The 20900-nt window shown below is 36.9% G+C and overlaps 1 protein-coding gene across 8 annotated transcripts in view; it reads left to right on the forward strand.

Moving 5' to 3' along the window:
* Window positions 1-19728, forward strand: part of srfa (serum response factor a) — a 22878-nt gene extending 3150 nt beyond the window's left edge. Inside the window, exons 2-9 of one of the 8 annotated variants that reach the window (XR_014031576.1) lie at window positions 1078-1344; window positions 6064-6328; window positions 10867-11070; window positions 14964-15065; window positions 15155-15346; window positions 15511-15587; window positions 16917-17188; window positions 18486-19728. Coding sequence is in view for 4 of the 8 variants with exons in the window: in XM_081385102.1 (XP_081241228.1) it covers window positions 1078-1344; window positions 6064-6328; window positions 10867-11070; window positions 14964-15065; window positions 15155-15346; window positions 15511-15587; window positions 16917-17006 (1197 nt within the window). In the remaining 4 variants the exon portion in view is untranslated. Of the gene's footprint in view, window positions 1-1077; window positions 1345-6063; window positions 6329-10866; window positions 11071-14963; window positions 15066-15154; window positions 15347-15510; window positions 15604-16916 lie in introns of all 8 variants that reach the window. The other 7 variants (XR_014031577.1, XR_014031578.1, XR_014031579.1 and 4 more) reach the window with 7 other exon arrangements.
* The last annotated feature ends 1172 nt before the right edge of the window (window positions 19729-20900 follow it).

A 20900-nucleotide genomic window follows, 5' to 3' on the forward strand; every position in this document is an offset into this window, starting at 1 on the left:
TATACTACTTTACTTATCGTAGTGCTATAACACCATACACTAGTTATGTACAGTACAACTGTTAGGACTTTATCAACATGTTAATGTTGTTATTGCTCCATTGCTATATTTACAGATGTTAGTACTGAACCATTACTAGCACTATATACATGTACTGATTGTGCATTACTAACTGATACTAGAACCAGTATACCTTTATTAATCCTCTATATTAGTGTTAGTACTGTACTCATACTACAGTAGTCAACATTTGAAGTGGATCAAAACCAGAACAATACTCGTTCTGGTGTCAGGACAACTTTGATTAACTTTTTTGATCCACTTCAAATGTTGACTTTACGGCTAGTAGTGCCAAACCACTATACTTACACCAGTGCTGTACTGGTGCCATGTTGATGTAGTTCACTAACACTGTGGTGTTAAACTATACTGTTACAAGTACTATGCCAATACTAGTTAACATGCTAGTACTGCATTTATAGCCTTCTACTTTACAAGTACTAGTTCTATAGCTCTCTACTACTATATCACACTATCATATATCCCCTCCTCTGTTACTTTCTGATGTCTTCCGTGTCTCAGTTGAAGTTAGTTTCCTCATCTGTTCTGACTCATTTGTCATTGGCCCCTCAATTGTCATTCATTCCTGTCTCAGCAGAAATAGGCCAGATGACTGATCAGGTTACCACTGCCGTTAGACTTTAATGCATTTGCATATCTTGAGAACCGGCCTAGTTTGCAGTGTAATAGCAACCTGCAGTAGGTTCTCTAGTGACTAACTTATTAGTTACAGTTAATCCCTTCTTACCAGTTCTTTTATCTCTTTTGCTTGGGCTGCTGTCATCACCTCTCGTCCTTCTTTTCATTGTTACTTACCTCAAGAACCACAAATAAAGCTGCATTGCGTCCCACAAGAGTTTATTTGGCGCATACACTTCACAACATTTGTGATGTTTTTTATCATTATTAGCCTATAGAGTTGAGGTTAAAGTTTACCAGTTAGTGTCCAGTGGTGAAGTAAATGTCACTTTAGAATAGAAGATCTTATTGTTATCTTGCTTTCTTCTCAATTTCCAGGCTTACGAACTGTCCACCTTAACGGGGACGCAAGTTTTGCTCTTGGTTGCCAGCGAGACGGGGCACGTCTACACATTTGCCACGCGGAAACTTCAGCCCATGATCACCAGTGAGACGGGTAAAGCCCTCATCCAGACCTGCCTCAACTCCCCTGATTCTCCACCCCGTACCGACCCTTCGACAGACCAGCGGATGAGTGCCACGGGGTTCGAGGAGACGGATCTCACCTACCAGGTCTCAGAGGCCGATGGTCTCACAGAGCCAAAGGTACAGAGTTTCTACCACGTATTTTCAATCTACTAGTCAGCGAGTTGTTTAATCGACTAGGTGGTCAAAAGTAGGTTTTTGTTGTTCACAAGACACAGTCTAGACGTCTTTGTAAGCGGTGTTCACTTGAGACGCATTTTCTGTTCACGATGGCAAGAATGGGTCGAGCACAATGGGTCTTGAGATCTTGAAAATGTAGTAGTTGGTAGAAACGTGAAAGTTGGTGGTAAAAAGTTAACATGTTCATTTGATGCATCATCTTAAGAATGATCAGGACAACAAATTGCGCAGACCAGACACTTGTCACTTGTTCACGTAAGACGCTTTGTTCACAATAGCTGGATGTTTTGAAAGTTGGTGGAAAACTTGATTCGGGATGCGTGGCGCAACAGATTTACGTCCAATCTGAAGTTTAAAGAAGAAAATCTAAAACCTTCTAGTTGACCTCATTAATCTAGTTTAGTCTAGATTAGTCTCAGACTAGTTGGTTGATGGGTTAGTTGACTGAAATCGAATCAAAAGGCGAATCATCCTTTATAGTTCCATAGCTTGGTCCATCATTTGAGTTTCACTTTAAGTGGAAACCTCTTCCCATTCCTGTGTTTCTTGACCTTTGTAGGTCTCGGTTTTCCAGACTACAATAGCTCATTTTAATGTTGAAAGAACTTTCACCCAAAACCCCTTTTCTACTATCAGTATTTATCATGCAAATGCCAGTTTTGCCCACATTTAAGAGCATTTGCGTCACCCCGAGCACGTCTTTGCATGGCAGTGTCTATTATTCACAATGTCCAACTCTCATTGATAAGGATTAGATGCTGTCTACATGTCCTTATATAGTCTGGTTTTCCCAGTACACTTTCTTGGCTCATGGCTGATCACATTCCGCATAAGCTGCAGCTGTTTTCAAATTTGGATGACATATCCCCCCCTTTTCTCTACTGATTTAGGGCAAGTAGTGAGTGAGCATGCAGAATTAGAAAACCAAACCTCCGTTTAAAATATTGCTTAAAGCAGATCCTCAACTTGTTGAGCTGATGACAAGCTCATTTTGAAAAGTCATCATGGGAATGGGATCCTCCTAACACATAAAATCAATGCTTTTAGCAGATCATTTGAGGGGTTTTTGCTCACAGACATGCACAAGATCATTTCCTTTGTCACAGTTTGGGCAGGATTTTTTGGTTTAGTTGTCTCAAAAAAACTTTGGTTTTATTTTTCCAGTTTGTTGATTTATTTTACAGATTATCTCCTGAGCTAGTGCTCAAAGGAACCAAAAAAAGCACAAAGGAACAAAATGTAACTTGCACAAAAAAAGCAGTGCAAGTAGATTTAATAAAGTTCTAATAGCCTAGTTTTAGTGCAAAATGAAGTCAGTATGTTCAAGCCCGCTTCTGACTGATAATGTCCCCAGCAGTAGATGATGCTTGAAAACTGATATCTGGGGTTTAAGGCCCTTATCATCTCCCTATAGTTGACATCACCAGAACACAAAACATAAAAATAGCCTTGTTTTATCATTTAAAAACATTATCTATGCTAACTTAAGAGATGACCTAGACATCTGGCCAACAACCTTAACAGTAAAGTTACAGCTCACAGCTTACACACCTCCACTGTGGAGCCTCCATTGTAGGAGAAGGCAGCAAACCTGTGGCACTCATCTTGCCTCTCCTCCATCATTTTTCCTTTTTTTTTTTTTCTTTATGAACGGATTGACACTCTGGTCTCGTGCCAGGATCGACGGGCAGAGGCTATAACATTAATGTGAAGAGGGAAAAAAACAAACATTAAACCGTTAATGCAGCCAACCTTAAGAATAGAGCTGCACGATTAATCGAAAAAAAAAATCACGATCTCGATTCAAACATAAATGCGATCTCATTTCTTAAAGGGTTAGTTCACCCAAAAACGAAAATTCTGTCAATAATTACTCACCCTCATGTTGTTCCAACCCCGTAAGACTTTCGTTCATCTTCGGAACACAAATTAAGATATTTTTGATTAAATCTGAGAGCTGATCACTCCTCCATAGGCTTCTAAGTGATTGAAACTGCTGGCCCAGAAAAGTTATTAAAGACATTGTTAATATAGTCCAAGTGACTCCAGTGGCTTAATCTTAAGTTTATCAAGCGACGAGAATACTTTTTGTGCGCTAAAACAAACACAAATAACGACTTTATTCCACTATTCATTTCCTTCTCTCTGGACCTCAAGTGAGTTAACGTAGTGTTTTTGCGTAGTATGACGAGTTTTCGCGAGTATGACGAGTCACCACAGCAATCAACTAACCGCCTACGTTTCTGTGGTAAATTGTAACCTACAGCTCCTGCACTGGGATTCAAGCAGCTTGTTTAAGCTAATGGCGAAAATCATTTTAGAACAGCAGCGTAAATGTAAAAGTAGGCTATATAAACTTTAATATCCTTTTATTGAAACGGGTGCTTTGCTGTGCTTTTACTTTCACTTTTGCACTTTTTATGTCCTATAAATGTCGTATTTTTGATAATCCGCGCAGATTTCAGTTGATGATTCTGTTTAAAGTTATTAATAACAAATCATGAATGAAAGAGAAAGAAAAGAGCAGAATGTGCTTTATATTGAAAAGAAATATTAAAAGCGCGATAAGTCGCGAAAGAGAATTGAATTACACTGACAGGAATCACCTCAAACGTCACCACAAAATACAGTACGAGTTAGCCATGAAAGACAAGGGAGACACCTCAAAATACCACTAGGTTAGTGTTCTTGGCCAAGAACTGTGCCAATTGGAGCAAAAAGCACAGGTTCTTTATTATTGTAATGTTCTCTTATGTTCAACAACATAAAGCTTTAAAATTATTCACTTTAAGGGGTCTAAAATAAAGAAAAGAGACAATTTTTTGTTATTCCACATTTTAGCAAGAATCGTGCAGCCCTACTTAAGAATAAGCACGCTTTAACAAGATAACTAGTTTAATTTGAATTAAACTTGATCAGTTACTTTCAAACTTAAAGCATTTTTAGCATTGATTTAGCTAGCTATCAATAGCCATACATCCAAACAATATCTAACGTTAACGTTACAAATTTCCTACTTCCCAAGTTGTGATTATTAGCTCATCGCATTCATATTTTGACTTGAGAGGGCGTTCATATCCAATTGTTTAACAACGCTTACTTCATATTCATTTTTGCTGTTGTATCAAGAATCGTAAAACGCTAATGGTTTATCGATTGTCTAAATGCAGATCAGATCTGCTCTAGCTCTCAGTCAAGCTCAGTTTGGCTGTTTGTTCTTTTGATGGCGAAAAGAAAATGTTTTCCAGCTCGCAGGCTGCCGGATCCGTCGTCCCCCTTCGGTGGGTTTTGTTGAGAGCTGCCTGAAATAGCAGCGCTCTCTCTCTCGCTGTGTGGACACCTGTTTTCCTGCGAAGGCAGCTGCCGTTCTCAGGATAGCCGTGACACAATTGCCTTTATCACACGACAGGCTCTGCTGCGGTCAATCACTCCTGGTCCACCACAGGAAAACTCTGTGACATGACATTAATGTTATGATTATGTCTTTCTTCTGTGGACCACAAAAGATTATCTTTTATAGAAAGTTTTAGATGTTTTCGTTCATATTATCAGGGTTCGTACAAGGTGCTTGAAGTACTTGAATTCGACTTTTCGACATTTAAGTTATGGAAAACCCTTGAAAACAGCCATATTTATGAAGAGGTACTTAAAAAGTGCTTTACTTACTTAAAATACAATATATTTTTTCGAAAAAAACTAAAAATACAATGTTTTCACACAAAATTAACTTGATAATACGAAGTACGGCAAAATTATAATATAAAATATTATTTATTGAACAAAAATAGCCATTATAAACTTTTAAATGCGTTATAAGTTGTATTTTGGATACCTTATATCTGTAATTTGAGTTGTAAAAATACTAAAGATATTATTTGATAAGTGAGGTCTCGGATTTTAGTCCCTGAAAACCAAAAAAGCAGTGCTTGAAAAGTCCTGGAATTTCTTTTTACAGGATCTGTACGAACCCTGTATTATGAAAGTGATCCCAGACTTCTCATTCATTTAGTTATGAGTAGTCCTATAATTTGGTTTGTGTCCATCGAGTTTCAAATAAATGCGTTCCAGATAATAACAAAAAGATGAAGTACCTTTCATTTGTGAAGTGTTATTTGACAAATAGGCGTCATTACATTATGTAATGTATAAATGGTTCTGCTTTTTGTCACAAAACAGTTTGCATAATTACTCAAACATAATTATCCATTAACATTATATAATATATTTTTGAATATTTTGAGTATATTTATTATATAATGCGTCATGTATAATTAAAATGCATTCAAATAGTTACAAATGTTAGTTTGATTCATACTTTTACCAATTTATTCACTATTTATCTGTTATGCATTAATGATTTTAAATGTGTGTGTGTGTGTATATACACAGATTACACACACACAAATATGCCACTTGTCAAGTTAACTTCAAATATTAAACGTATTAATGTTAAATATTAAAAGTTTATCAGTGAGGTTATCTAATGCCCTTTAGCACTAGTATCAGTCTTATTTTTATAAACAAATAAATGCCGATTTGAGCATATCTATGTTGCAATGTGACACCTACACACACACACACACACACAAAAAGATTATTTATTGTCCCTCTAAATTTGTGTTCCTTAAAATCTTTTAATTTCTGCCTCTGTTGTTGCAGGAAATGATGAAGCCCACGTTCACCTCTGCCACTTTACCTGGAGGCACCAACAGCACGACCACACAGTCCTCGGCCTCTTCCTCTCCCTCCTCCTCCTCGGTGGCCATGCACACACACACACACACTCACAGCAGCGTCCCCTCGCTGTCCGGCACCACCTGTTGGCCCATGAGCGCTCAGAGCGTGTCCAGCGCGAACGGCACCGTGCTCAAAAGCTCTCCCGCGGGCGTGATGCAGCTGCCCACAGGATTCACGCTCATGCCAGGTGCGGGCCTGCGTTCAGTCGTGCCTTTGTTTTACTTCTTCCTTTTACAGATTAGTCCAGATTAACTCTTATTTGACTTTCCAGATGGGTTGCATGATGCATTGCATCAGCTTGCATGACATTGTCGTGTTTTAATGCACATGAACTTATTGGCTTGCTTGCATGCCTGCTCACTTTGAATTCTGCTTCCAACTGGTTTCGTCTGTGTAAAGGCCTATTCACATCAAGAGCGATGCAACAAACAAATCCAATCATTAAGAAACTCGCAACATATTTAGACAATTTACATGAAATTAATGGTAATCCAGATGTATTGATTCAAAAATCATTAAAATTCAATTCAGGAAGTTGTTCAACCCTCTACAATGTGAGTAAATTTCACTCTGGGTGACTAAATAATGTCAATCATTAGCCATTGGCTGATAAATTCTTAGATTTTACTCGCCGGTGTGTGTGTGTGTTAGATGCCAAGTATAAGTTTAGCATAGATATATTTTCACTCGCTTGAACACTGACTGAGCGCTTGAGAGTTTCGCTCTCCATCAAGCGATCTGTACTGGTATTTCAAATTGAGCTCAGCGTACCTGTGTTTGACACACCGTAAACTCTAGTGCAGGGAACGACAACTGGCGGCCCGCGGGCCAAAAGTGGCCCGCCAGCAATATTTTCTGGCCCGCCGGATTATTTTGGAAGTCCTAAATGCTGCACAAAACTCTTCCACTACTTGAGAAAAGCCGTAGTCGTGCGGCGATTTCACCGCCGCATACTCACTGTGTGAAACGCCCGTAGGGAATCATGCGGCGCGGGATTAAATTTTAAAGTATAACGGTGCGTTCACACCGGACGCGAATAGCGCGTCAAATTCGCGCCTGCCGCGTCTAGTTATACGCTTGACCACTTTGTATCCATTCGCGCGTCAAAAGACGGTTGCGGTCGGAACCCTGGTGTAGGCCTACTTGAGCGTGCGGTCTGACTGACAATAGCCCACTCCCGACATCTTTTGACAGCGTATCCGCACTTAATTCTGACCACCTGTAGGCTACACCTCTGAGGAGCTGTTTGGAAACCATTGTCAGTCAACAACATTCTTTTTTTGCAAGGATGTTTGAAATAGTTCGGCAGAAAATAGCCTACTTCATTTGCCAGTAGGGCAATATGATTTTCGTTTATGTTGCTTAGAAATTTGAGTGATAGGCTTTGTCCTATTTAATTTGTTATTTATATTTCATAATTTTTTTCTGTGGCATTTTTTTTCTCTACTGACAGTAGGCTACAATGTTAAAATAGCCTAATTTATATTGACACGAACACAATTTTTTGTATAGCATTTATAATTATTATAGGCTACTTAATCTCCTTTTCGTTAGAGACATTTGAATGTGAGATTATGGAAACGAGATCTAAATTTTGCGGACCCGTCAGGTCGGGAAATAAAGCGGGTGAACACAGAGTGTATTTTAAGCGGTTGCTGAATAGAACCTTGTGGGAGCAGGACGAAAACAAAACAGTCCCGCGCAGACCTCCTTAAACCTTAGGTGTGTATGAGTGTGTCCCGAATAAAAAAAAAAAAAGGAATAAAGTTCAAAAGTTGAACTATAAGCGAATGAGGCATGATTGCTATCCACACCTTTATTAAAATGGCTGTAATCTGTTACCACAATAGTAGCCTACTTGATCTGTTTAAAATGATTTCCTTGATATATGCCTAAGGTGTTAAATTAAAAATCAAAATTAAAATTTGTCTAATCCAGTAATTATTTTTTTCTATTTTTGATCTGAGCACAATCAGAAAATCAGAAAACCCGTCATTATTAGTTTTTTCATTTTAGTTCAGGAAATAAATAATGGAAAAACAAGTCGTTTTTCATCTTTTTATTTTTGGTTTTAATTTGAAAAAAACGATTGAACGAATGGTCCACGGACGGTGACGGACCCATCAAATTCCGCGATTATAGGCCTATATAAGAATATTTAATTTGTATCCATAGGCCTACTCTGTGTAGCTGGCCTGCCATCTACTGGCTAAAAAAATATTGGCCCACGGCCAAAGTTACATGCCGACCCCTGCTCTAGTGTGACACACTCTAGTGTGTTTCTCTCACACGCAAAGAGAGAGAGAGCGAGAGAGAGTCTTACATACCGCGCAAAATCAATGCGCTACATGTAAACGATATTCTTGTTTGTATTTTCCTTTCAAAATACCGGAGTTCATCTGGAATTATTCAGCTTTTAAGAGCAAGGTAGTTTCTCCGAAACTAATGCGCAAACGGCAATCTCATTGGCTGGCGCTCATCCCTGTTTTAATTTCAGCAAATCAGTTCGAGCGAACGCTGACAAACGTGATTAACATTCATGAACCCAGCAACTCACTTGTTGTGTATTGTCATTATCAGTAGTAGAGTTAGTAGTAGGATTATCTTTTAATAATAACTACTATTATCAATTACTTTTTTTTTTACAGAAACAATAAATGAACAACAATATCTTAAGCACCACCTCCAGTCCTAAATTCAGTTAAAATGACGAATATGCTTGACTATCATAGAGGGTTGGTGTTTTTAAAGTTATTTTGATCTCTCTGTGTGTGTGTGTGTGTGTTCATTTAAATCAATTATTTAATTAATTTAAGTTTTAGATAGATAAAAAATTTCAGTAACACTTTTAAGAAGAAAAAAAAAATCCTCCTTATATAGATTGGCATAATCTTATGGAAGCTTGTTTCCGCCACTGAATAAAACATTTTAAAAAATAATTGCGACTTTTTATCTCACAATTGCGAGTTTACATCTCGCAATTCTGACTTTATTTCTCACAATTGCGAGTTTACATCTCGCAATTCTGACTTTATTTCTCAGAATTGGGAGATATAAAGTCAGAATTGCGTGAAATAAAGTCAGAATTGCGAGATATAAAGTCAGAATTGCGAGATATAAAGTCACAATTGCGTCTTATAAAGTCAGAATTCTGACTTTTTTTCTCGCAATTGCGACTTTATATCACGCAATTCTGACTTTATATCTCAGAATTCTGACTTTATATCACGCAATTCTGACTTTATAACACATAATTGCGAGTTTATATCTCGCAATTCTGACATCTTTTCTCGGAACTGTGAGATATAAAGTCCAATTCTAAGGGGGGGGAAAAAAGACGGACTTTTTTTTTTTTTTTTTACAGAATAGTTTATATCTCACAATTCTGACTTTATAACACGCAATTGCGACTTTATATCTCGCAATTCTGACTTTATATCTCCCATTGCGTGATATAAAGTCAGAATTCTGAGATATAAAGTCAGAATTGCGTGATATAAAGTCGCAATTGCGAGAAAAAAAGTCAGAATTCTGACTTTATAACACGCAATTGCGACTTTATATCTCGCAATTCTGACTTTATATATCAGAATTCTGACTTTATAACACGCAATTGCGACTTTATTTCACGCAATTCTGACTTTATATCTCTCAATTCTGAGAAAGAAAGTCAGAATTGCGAGATGTAAACTCGCAATTGTGAGATAAAAAGTCGCAATTATCTTTTCTTTTTTTTATTTTGTGGCGGAAACAAGCTTCCATATAATCTTGTTATTTTTTTCTTGGAAAATATTGCTATTTAAAAAAAAAAAAAAACTTTTGTCAGCCAAATCAGTCTTGTGGTGCAGACAGCTTGAAAGTGTCATGGACATATATCATAGACCCTTACAATATCAGATATAATATCACCTTTTTATGACGAGGGAAGGGTAATTCAGGTAGTGCGGCGACTCAAAACCTAATGATATTTAAGTATTATTAAATATCATAAGACAAACTTTGAAGTTAACTTGAGAAAGCCTGACCAGAAAGTTTGAAGAAGTTTTAAGGCTTAATGTTTGATGGTTTTGAAGGATATATAGTGTCATAATATTTAAAAAGAATACTTTGAAAGCTGAATTAAAAAAAAAAAAATCTAATTAATAATCAATATGTGTGCACTCACACATCCAGTAAAAGTGCAAGGAAAAATGTGTACTTTTGCTTGATGGTCACACCACTTTACTTTATATAAAATAATATAAAACCATGTGAAACCAACATAAATATAAATATTACATTTTAAACTAAGAATTTAAAACTTTGATCGTAAACGTTCTTGTTCGTCACTGACCCACATATCAAACATTTACATCAAAGACTAAGATTATACACCGTATTCAAGATCTGACTCGCTCGTTTGAGAGCATCAAGAGGTTTATTGAAATATGCTTATTTTAATATCCCGAGTTGATAAGTTTTATTTAATTGACTAAAATATAATTGCGGTTATGCTGATTATTAATTCCCCGTTTTAGGGCTTTGTCATACATTTTATGTGTGCTTCATTCATTAAATAATTATGATGAATTTAATCCTTAGCAAGTTATCATTTTGCAGCATAACACTTTTAAATATTAAAGAAATGTATTGAATAAGTGAATTGGAGCCCATGCTTGGTGTGACTAGGCCTTGAACATGCGAGTTCTGCGTGGCTTGCTGAGGGTGTCGCTGTGTGTCCCGCAGGCGCCTCTCTCCCGCCCGGCACACACACTATTCCTCTCAGTCAGCTGCAGACACACTCTCTGGCCATACAGTGTCCACAGACGCAAAACAGCCACGCCATGACTAGCACCAGCACCTCCTCCTCCTCCTCCGCTGTCCCCGCACACACACAACCCGCTGCTCAGGCCACGCTCTTCCGCCTGCCGGCCGCTGTCTCGCTTACAGGTCAGTGTGTCTCAGACCCTCTCTCTGTGTGTGTGTGTGTGTGTGTGTGTGTGTGTGGGTGTCTGGAGGGAAACTCGACTCACTGTGGGGGCTGCTAATGTGCGTTGGATTTGCATGCTACAGCTTTCTTAAATTATTTTCTTATAGTGGTGGCATTGCAAGTAACACAACTAATGCAAAAAATAAGGGATTCTTCAAAATATTAAGTTGAATGTAACGAGTTTGACGTATGTGACATTTGTTTTATTTAATTTTACTCACAAACAGTACATCACCAATAATGGTTTATATAAAAATATATTATAAATATAAACCATTATTGGTGATGTACTGTTTGTGAGTAAAAATAAACAAATTATTTATTAATTCATATAATTTTGCAATAAACCATTAAAATACTGCATTTTAAAGGGATAGTTCACTTTGAAATTAAATTTTGGTATGTTTTAGCTTACCTCAAGGGCATCCAAGATGTAGGTGTCTTTGTTTCCGCAGTAGTTTCAATTTTGATATTTTTAGGTCAAACCGTTCTTGTCTGTCAGTCATATCATGCAGGTCTATGGTCACCCCCTCAAAGAGCATGCACAGAGTCCAAATTAAAACAATTCCCCGTCGTCCAAATTAAACAATTCCCCATCATAAGTACACATTGATGGCCTAAGACACGAAACGAGCGGTTTATGTGAGAAAACGAACAGTATTTATATCGTTTTTAGCTCTAAAACAAGCCACGTCCAAGTGATCTGAAGGTGCGGGCGCTTCCTATTGTGTGACGTGTGCACAGACTGTTGCATAGATATATACACACTAGATGTCGCCTCGTTCCTTGAACTGGCGTAGCCAAGGCGGCTTCTATTGTATATATCTATGCAACAGTCTGCGCACACGTCACACAATAGGAAGCGCCCGCACCTTCAGATCACTTGGACGTGGCTTGTTTTAGCCTAGACGTCTGGGCTGTGTGTGGACGGCTATTAAACACACAAAATTGCTTGCTGGGTAGTTTATAAGTTTTAGTTTGAATGATTTTAGTACTTCAGCTTAACTTATTTTATTTCAGTTAGTCGGTGAGGCACTATTTCTACATTTTTATATATATTTAAAAATGCTCGTCTCTTATGCTCATCAAGCCTGCAGTTAAAAAACAAACAAAAAAAAAACAGTAATATTATGAAATATTACTACAATTTAAAATAATGGTTCTCTTTTTTAATATATTTTAAAATGTAATTTATTTTTGTGATGCAAAGCTGAATTTTCATCAGCAAGTACTCCAGTCTTTGGTGTCTTATGATCCTTCAGAAATCATTCTAATATGCTGATTTATGATCAATGTTGGAAACAGTTGTGCTGCTTAATATTTTTTTTTTATAACCTGAGATACTTTTTTCAGGATTATTTGATGAATAAAAAGTTAAAAAGAACTGTATTTATTTAGAATAGAAATCTTTTGTAACAATATACACTACCGTTCAAAAGTTTGAGAACTAACTATTTTTTTTTTTAAGAAATTAGTACTTTAATTCAACAAGGATGCGTTAAATTGATAAAAGGTGATGGTAACGATTTATATTGTCAGAAATGTTTTTATTTTGAATAAATGCTGTTTTTATGAATAAATGCTGTTAACGTTTTACTCATCAATGAATCCTGAAAAAAGTATTCCTAAAAAAATATATTAAACAGCACAACTGTTTCCATCATTGATAATAACTGAGTATCAAATCATCATATTAGAATGATTTCTGAAGGATCATAAGACACCAAAGACTGGAGTACTTGCCGATGAAAATTCAGCTTTGCATCACAAAAATAAATTACATTTTAAAATATATTAAAAAAAAGAACCATTATTTTAAATTGTAACAATATTTCATAATATTACTGGTTTTTTTTTGTGTTTTTTTTTTAACTGCAGGCTTGATGAGCATAAGAGACTTCTTTCAAAAACATTAAAAATAGTAATGTTTCCAAACTTTTGACTGGTACTGTATGTGTATATATATATATATACAGTGAGGAAAATAAGTATTTGAACACCCTGCTATTTTGCAAGTTCTCCCACTTGGAAATCATGGAGGGGTCTGAAATTGTCATTGTAGGTGCATGTCCACTGTGAGAGACATAATCTAAAAAAAATTATCTAGAAATCACAATGTATGATTTTTTAACTATTTATTTGTATGATAAAGCTGCAAATAAGTATTTGAACACCTGTCTATCAGCTAGAATTCTGACCCTCAAAGACCTGTTAGTCTGCCTTTAAAATGTCCACCTCCACTCCATTTATTATCCTAAATTAGATGCACCTGTTTGAGGTTGTTAGCTGCATAAAGACACCTGTCCACCCCATACAATCAGTAAGAATCCAACTACTAACATGGCCAAGACCAAAGAGCTGTCCAAAGACACTAGAGACAAAATTGTACACCTCCACAAGGCTGGAAAGGGCTACGGGGAAATTGCCAAGCAGTTTGGTGAAAAAAGGTCCACTGTTGAGCAATCATTAGAAAATGGAAGAAGCTAAACATGACTGTCAATCTCCCTCGGACTGGGGCTCCATGCAAGATCTCACCTCGTGGGGTCTCAATGATCCTGAGAAAGGTGAGAAATCAGCCCAGAACTACACGGGAGGAGCTGGTCAATGACCTGAAAAGAGCTGGGACCACCGTTTCCAAGGTTACTGTTGGTAATACACTAAGACGTCATGGTTTAAATCATGCATGGCACGGAAGGTTCCCCTGCTTAAGCCAGCACATGTCAAGGCCCGTCTTTAGTTTGCAAATGACCATTTGGATGATCATGGGAGAAAGTCATGTGGTCAGATGAGACCAAAATAGAACTTTTTGGTCATAATTCCACTAAACGTGTTTGGAGGAAGAAGAATGATGAGTACCATCCCAAGAACACCATCCCTACTGTGAAGCATGGGGGTGGTAGCATCATGCTTTGGGGGTGTTTTTCTGCACATGGGACAGGGCGACTGCACTGTATTAAGGAGAGGATGACCGGGGTCATGTATTGTGAGATTTTGGGGAACAACCTCCTTCCCTCAGTTAGAGCATTGAAGATGGGTCGAGGCTGGGTCTTCCAACATGACAATGACCCGAAGCACACAGCCAGGATAACCAAGGAGTGGCTCTGTAAGAAGCATATCAAGGTTCTGGCGTGGCCTAGCCAGTCTCCAGACCTAAACCCAATAGAGAATCTTTGGAGGGAGCTCAAACTCCATGTTTCTCAGCGACAGCCCAGAAACCTGACTGATCTAGAGAAGATCTGTGTGGAGGAGTGGGCCAAAATCCCTCCTGCAGTGTGTGCAAACCTGGTGAAAAACTACAGGAAACGTTTGACCTCTGTAATTGCAAACAAAGGCTACTGTACCAAATATTAACATTGATTTTCTCAGGTGTTCAAATACTTATTTGCAGCTTTATCACACAAATAAATAGTTAAAAAATCATACATTGTGATTTCTGGATTTTTTTTTTTTAGATTATGTCTCTCACAGTGGACATGCACCTACGATGACAATTTCAGACCCCTCCATGATTTCTAAGTGGGAGAACTTGCAAAATAGCAGGGCGTTCAAATACTTATTTGCCTCACTGTATATATATATCATTTTAGGTTACATTTTTCATGTAATATTTGCTTTTTTTTTTAAGTTTACATTTTATAAACTTTAGTTGTCGGGTGTGCAGTTCATTCACGTATATAACTATGGCTGGTATTAAAAGTGCACTGTGTGTGTGTGTGTGTGTGTGTGTGTGTGTGTGTGTGTGTGTGTGTGTGTGTGTGTGTGTGTGTGTGTGTGTGTGTGTGTGTGTGTGTGTGTGTGTGTGTGTGTGTGTGTGTGTGTGTGTGTGTGTGTGTTTTCTGCTGTTGTGTGTCAGGTGGTGCGATGCCTCAACAGTTGCAGGCCATCCAGGTTCACCCCAGTCCTCAGAGCAGTGACAGCAGTCCCGAGATCAGCCAGACCTCCAGCAGCTCCGCCGGTACTCACTGCAACAGCCTCCTCTCTCCTCTCTGACTCCATACTGTCGATCAGTCACACATCATCTGTGTCTCTTCTGCACCCCCACAGTGAGCCACACTGCTACTATAGTCACGTCCTCAGTGCCTTCTTCAGTGGCGGGTCACATGATGTACCCTGGAGCGCACCTCATGTATGCTACATCCACCTCTGGCCTCGCCGACGGGGGCCTGACTGTGCTCAATACCTTCCCACAGTCGCACACTGCGATGCACGTGTCCCACACGCAAGCCCAAGACTCAGGTCAGTCGGACAGATGCACGTGCGTATCGGTGTATTAATGTCTCGTTGGAATTGGCATAATGAAAAGATATCGATTTGGAAATATTATAAGTATGGGAATTCCATTAACTGTTGTTAAAAAGTGTTTTTATTGTGTTTGTGTTGTTTGTTGGTTGTGTGTTTAGGTGCAGTTCCTCAGATGTTTCTCACAGGACCTCCAGGAACTGTACAGATCCCAGTTTCAGCCGTTCCGCTTCATTCGGTAATATATTAAAACCGTGAGCATTTCTTTACATGAAACTTTTGTTCACTGTGTAATTTTACTTGTCCAGCTTTCTCTGTAAGTTTAACTGCATTGTATCTAAACGCTTATTGGGTTTTGTATGTCAAAGGAGCTTCTGAAACATTCTAGCTAATACCAAAGAAGATTTTTTTTTCTTGAAATATTGTAGTTTTTTTCTTTTCTTGCAATGTTTATACTTCACAATATTAAGCCTTTATTCATTGTGTTACAAGAAAACAAAACATTACATTCCAAGAGTAAAGGCATAATGTTATGACAATGTTACGTTTTTATTCTTGTAACTCAATGCCTTTTTGCTCATAATATAATGCCTTTATTCTTGTATTGTGATTTTTTTCTTGTAACATTATGCCTTTGTTCTCGTAGAATTTGACTTTTTTCTCATAATATTATGATTTTTTTCTTGTAATGTTATGATTTTTTATCTCATAATATTATGATTTTTTCTTGTAATGTTATGATTTATCTCATAATATTATGATTTTTTTCTTGTAATGTTATGATTTTTTTTATTTCATATTATGATTTTTTTCTTGTAATGTTATGATTTTTTATCTCATAATATTATGATTTTTTCTTGTAATGTTATGATTTTTTATCTCATAATATTATGATTTTTTTCTTGTAATGTTATGATTTTTTATCTCATAATATGATTTTTTTCTTGTAATGTTATGATTTTTTTATCTCATAATATTATGATTTTTTTCTTGTAATGTTATGATTTTTTTATCTCATAATATTATGATTTTTTTCTTGTAATGTTATGATTTTTTTATCTCATAATATGATTTTTTTCTTGTAATGTTATGATTTTTTTATCTCAATATTAACATTAGGCCTTTATTCTTGCAATGTTACGTTTTTTTTTACACAATGCCATTATTTATTCTTGTAATGTTTATTTTTTTCTTGTAACATTATGCCTTTGTTCTCGTAGCATTTATGACTTTGTTCTTGTAATGTTAGGATTCTTTATCTTATAATATTATGCCTTTATTCTTGTTACATTTTTATATTTTCACAACATTATGCCTTTATTCTCATAATGTTACGCTTTTATTCTTGTAACAAAATGCCTTTATTTTCCAAACATTTCACCTTTTATTCTTGTAATGGTTTGGCATTCTCAAAACATGAAACATTATATTTTCAAACCAATTTTGTTTTGACTTTTCTAAAAACACTGTAACCGCTGTAAGCACTGAAACACAGTTGTAGATGATTGACGGCCAGGAAAGTGTTATTGATTGGGCTCCTCTCACAGTTGTGTCTCTGCTGTTCCAGATGTTGATAAACCAGCAGCCCACGGGTAGCAGCGGCGCCACGCTCACGGAGCTGCGGGTGGTGAACATGGACAATCCCAAGGGAGACTGAGGCCAGTGTGTCTGTTCACTCACTGATATTCCAGGGATCACTCATGCCATGCAATCAGACTGCCATTGTATTTATTACTGCCTTGCTGCGTGCCGTGGGGTTCATAAACCCATACATACAGGAGTACTGAGGCGTAACAGGACGTTTGAAGGAGGATTGCGTCTCCTCATGGACTCATTTTGGTAGGTAGTGAGATAACAGATCATATTTGGTTCACACCAACACGCAACTTTACGTCAGTATTTCATAGAGACGTCTGCACTATCACTGCTGGGTGTTCACCTTTTTGCCGAAAGACTCTGACGTCGGACAGTGGAAAACGATCATGTTCACTTTCAGTAAAGATACAAGCCTGTTCGCGGTACCACAGCTGAAGAATCTTCAGTTGAATCTTTCTTTCTTTTGGGAACGCCTCATCTGATCTGATTTATCATTCATTTTTGAGATCGCTTTTAAGATCGCAATCTTTTGAGGTAAAAAAAAAAAGAGTTTGTTGTGAAGGAAGTTCGCTGTGGGTTTAATGGCTGTTCGTGCGTCATTAAGGAATGCTTCACCAAATCTTTTTCCAAACTTCATGTCATTTTAAACCTTTTTAACACTTATTTTGCCGTGTCAGACCTTCTCTCCATTTAATTATCTTTGTCAAATTTAGTTTGAGCTAAACAGCCTAAATGATTATAAGCATCATGAATCGGCAGGTTTGGAAAGACATGAGGGTGAAATAATGAGTAAACTTGCCTTGAAAACAATGCTGGACACTCTTGCACTGCCATCGACACTCACCGTCTACAGTTTGAATACCACTGTAGTACATCATGTCTATATTAAAAATATAATTTTTCGCCCTCATCACATCCTGAATGGCCTTTGTTCCTCAATTAGCAGTTTTACGGTATCTCAAAACGATCCGATTATTTGAATATGCTGCTATAATTTGGATCTATAGTAAAGATGGCTGTCGTGATGCTGTGCCAAACTATACTGTACCTGTGGATGTCTGGACGAGTCCAGCTGTCAGAAGTCCACTTTTCTGCTTCAAGGCTTCAGGCAAACTCAAGCTTTAGCCACTTGTTGATGATGCTGTAACAGAAAAACACTGACTCACGTTTGCTCTGCATGACAACGTACCGTAAACGCTGGTGCTGCAGAATCACAGGGGGATATAGACGGACTCGCGCTGCTTCACGGCTTATTTAGTTCACCGAAATATGTGATGGATCTGCTATTAGGTACAAGAATGGCAAGTTTTGTTCAAAACTGTTATTTTCACTGAATTTGCTTAAATTAAAGACAATGTAGTTTAATTGTTTATACGTGCACCCACATATTAATATTGTATGTGATTTCTTCTTTTTTATCACCATACTCTTAATAGTTTTTTTTCTTCTTCCAAATATTTGATTTGGTTTCTTGAAACGTCCAAAGGGCTGTATATCTCGACGATGTCTGCTTGTATATGCGTTTGGTCTCTCTCTGCAGATTTTTAAAGCGGCATTGGCATTGGCGGGCGTCCACGGGTCTCTTCTTCCACACACACTGCGAGCGTGGAGCGTAAAGCCTTGTTTTCTCGTCGTACTGCTTATCGGATTTAAGTGGACCACGGCAATACCGAGAGTTTCAGGAATGACGGTTTCTCTTCTCCGGGGATTTTCGGTTTGTGGACCCGAGCACACTGTTTTTGTGTGTGTGTGTGATTGTTTTTCTTTTTGACCAGTGTAAACTGAAGAAAGAATGGGAGGAAAAGCGTGTGGGATTTATAAAGCGGCCAGAACAAAAGTGTTTGATTGTTTTATTCAGTATTAACGCGTTTTAAATCCAGGGGGAACATTTCTTGAGTTGTTGATTTCCATTATGACGTTTTTGAGCGAATCTCTTCAAGAACTTGCCAGGTCATATTTCACTCCACAACCAGAAGGGAAGAAAAACACAACATATTTTTGGACATTTCCATGATAATTAACCACATTTTTGCTCATTTCTGATGCAACAACATAATAAATCAGTGAGATATTAAATTATAAGGTGTTTAGGCATTGTCTAAGTATTTTTGTTTTACTATATTGCACTTAGTAATAATCACATTTTGGAAAAGTACACTTATCATGACATATTTTCACAATGATATTTTTTTTTTTACTGTATGCGAAGTACTATTATTTAATTATTATTTTTTTGAGTGAAATATGACCTGGGTGTTTGGTGTTTTTATCGGCTGTTATCTTGTGAAATTGTGTGAACACTAGAGGAAAGTGTTGAATGTACCACCTGTATATGGCCCTCATTGTACATAATCTGATTTCCTACTTTAAGTAGCTCGTACGGCTGCATATGAAATTAAAATGTTTCTGCACCCTGGATATATTCAGTGGACTGTATATATTAGTTTGAATGTGAAGCACAGGCATCTTGTTTCTTTTTCCCCTTTCCTTTAGCGAAACGTCACCAGTTGTGGATGAAACGTTTGCTTTATTCTGTTCATTATCTTCTACAGTGCCATTTTCTGAAGAATTAGGTTTGTTTTATTAGGTTGTTTGTTTGGTTTGTTTTTGTATTACATGATGAGTAAAATTTATTAATTTGATTAAAATTTAAGTTGACAGTACAAAAGGTGAAAGTGAACTCTATTTTAACCACTAAAGCATACTTGTTGTAAAAGAAATGCTGTAATTATGTATAGCGCTTTCTTTTGTAATAAAAGAAAGATTTGAGAATAATTTTACACAAGCTTGACACTGAATCTTGGGTTTTAAAATAGTGTTATGTTTTCATCAACTTCTTTCACGTCTGTCTGATGCAGCCATATTATTATATATATATATATATATATATATATGATAAAAACAATATATAATACAATATATATATATATATATGTGTGTGTATATATATATATATATATAATTGCAGAAAATGGGAACATACAGAAAAATAAGCATAATATTAAAGCACATATTAACCACAACAATACTACTAATGGAAGAAACGACAGCAAAATAAAATGATAAAAAAGCCATAAAACATATTTAAACACCTTGGCGACGCAGCGAATAGCATCTTGTTATATCTACAGTAAGTACACTGTAAGGAGTATGTGACTTTAACGCTGACTATATTTAGCAGAATTTGAATTCTGTATCCCAGAATGCACTTGACTACGGTTTGCATTTGTATGCGAACACATTTTTTTACACTAAAGTGGATCAGAAATGTAAAATGTAGCGTATTTCCATCATAAGGTATTAATATTCTCTCAGAGGTGAGTATGCAGAACTTTGTAATTGTGGCTTTCATTCACGTCACAGTTTAATGTTGGTTTCAAAAAACCTTATTTAGGTTTCGGGTCCTTATTTACTCAAGGTCCTCTGAGGCTGAATGATTCATTAAAGTCACCATGAAATCAAAATGGACTTTTTTTTTTTTTCTCTCAGATATTTTTATGGAATATTGCAGTATATATTATAATATAAATTATTTATCTGTGCAGCTCTTTTTTTTTTCTTTTTGTTTATGTTCTTCTTAATCTTGAATCAAAACAACTTCCTCTTTGCATCTCTTCGCTGATGATGCGCTTACTGGCGCAAGGGCGGGGCAACCTGTCAATCACATGAGATCCACCAATAGCAAACCACAACCATCAAATCAATTCCCCATGGAAGAAAATCAAGCCCTGCCCTTCATTTATTCTTGTTCCAGAAGCCGTGGGAAAGATTCAGAGTAAAACTGTAAAAAGTAAATTGTTTAATCTAAACGAAAATGATATATAGTGACTATAGTGAGCAGAATTTTTTTACAAGTGTAGCGTAATAGAACAAAAAAATTCAATGGCTGTGTCTGAAATCGCCCCTATACCTTTGAATAGGGCACTATTTGAGTGGACAGCCATTTGTAGTGGTG

Source organism: Scardinius erythrophthalmus (assembly GCF_964197995.2).
Source record: "Scardinius erythrophthalmus genome assembly, chromosome: 14".
Taxonomy (NCBI): domain Eukaryota; kingdom Metazoa; phylum Chordata; class Actinopteri; order Cypriniformes; family Leuciscidae; genus Scardinius; species Scardinius erythrophthalmus.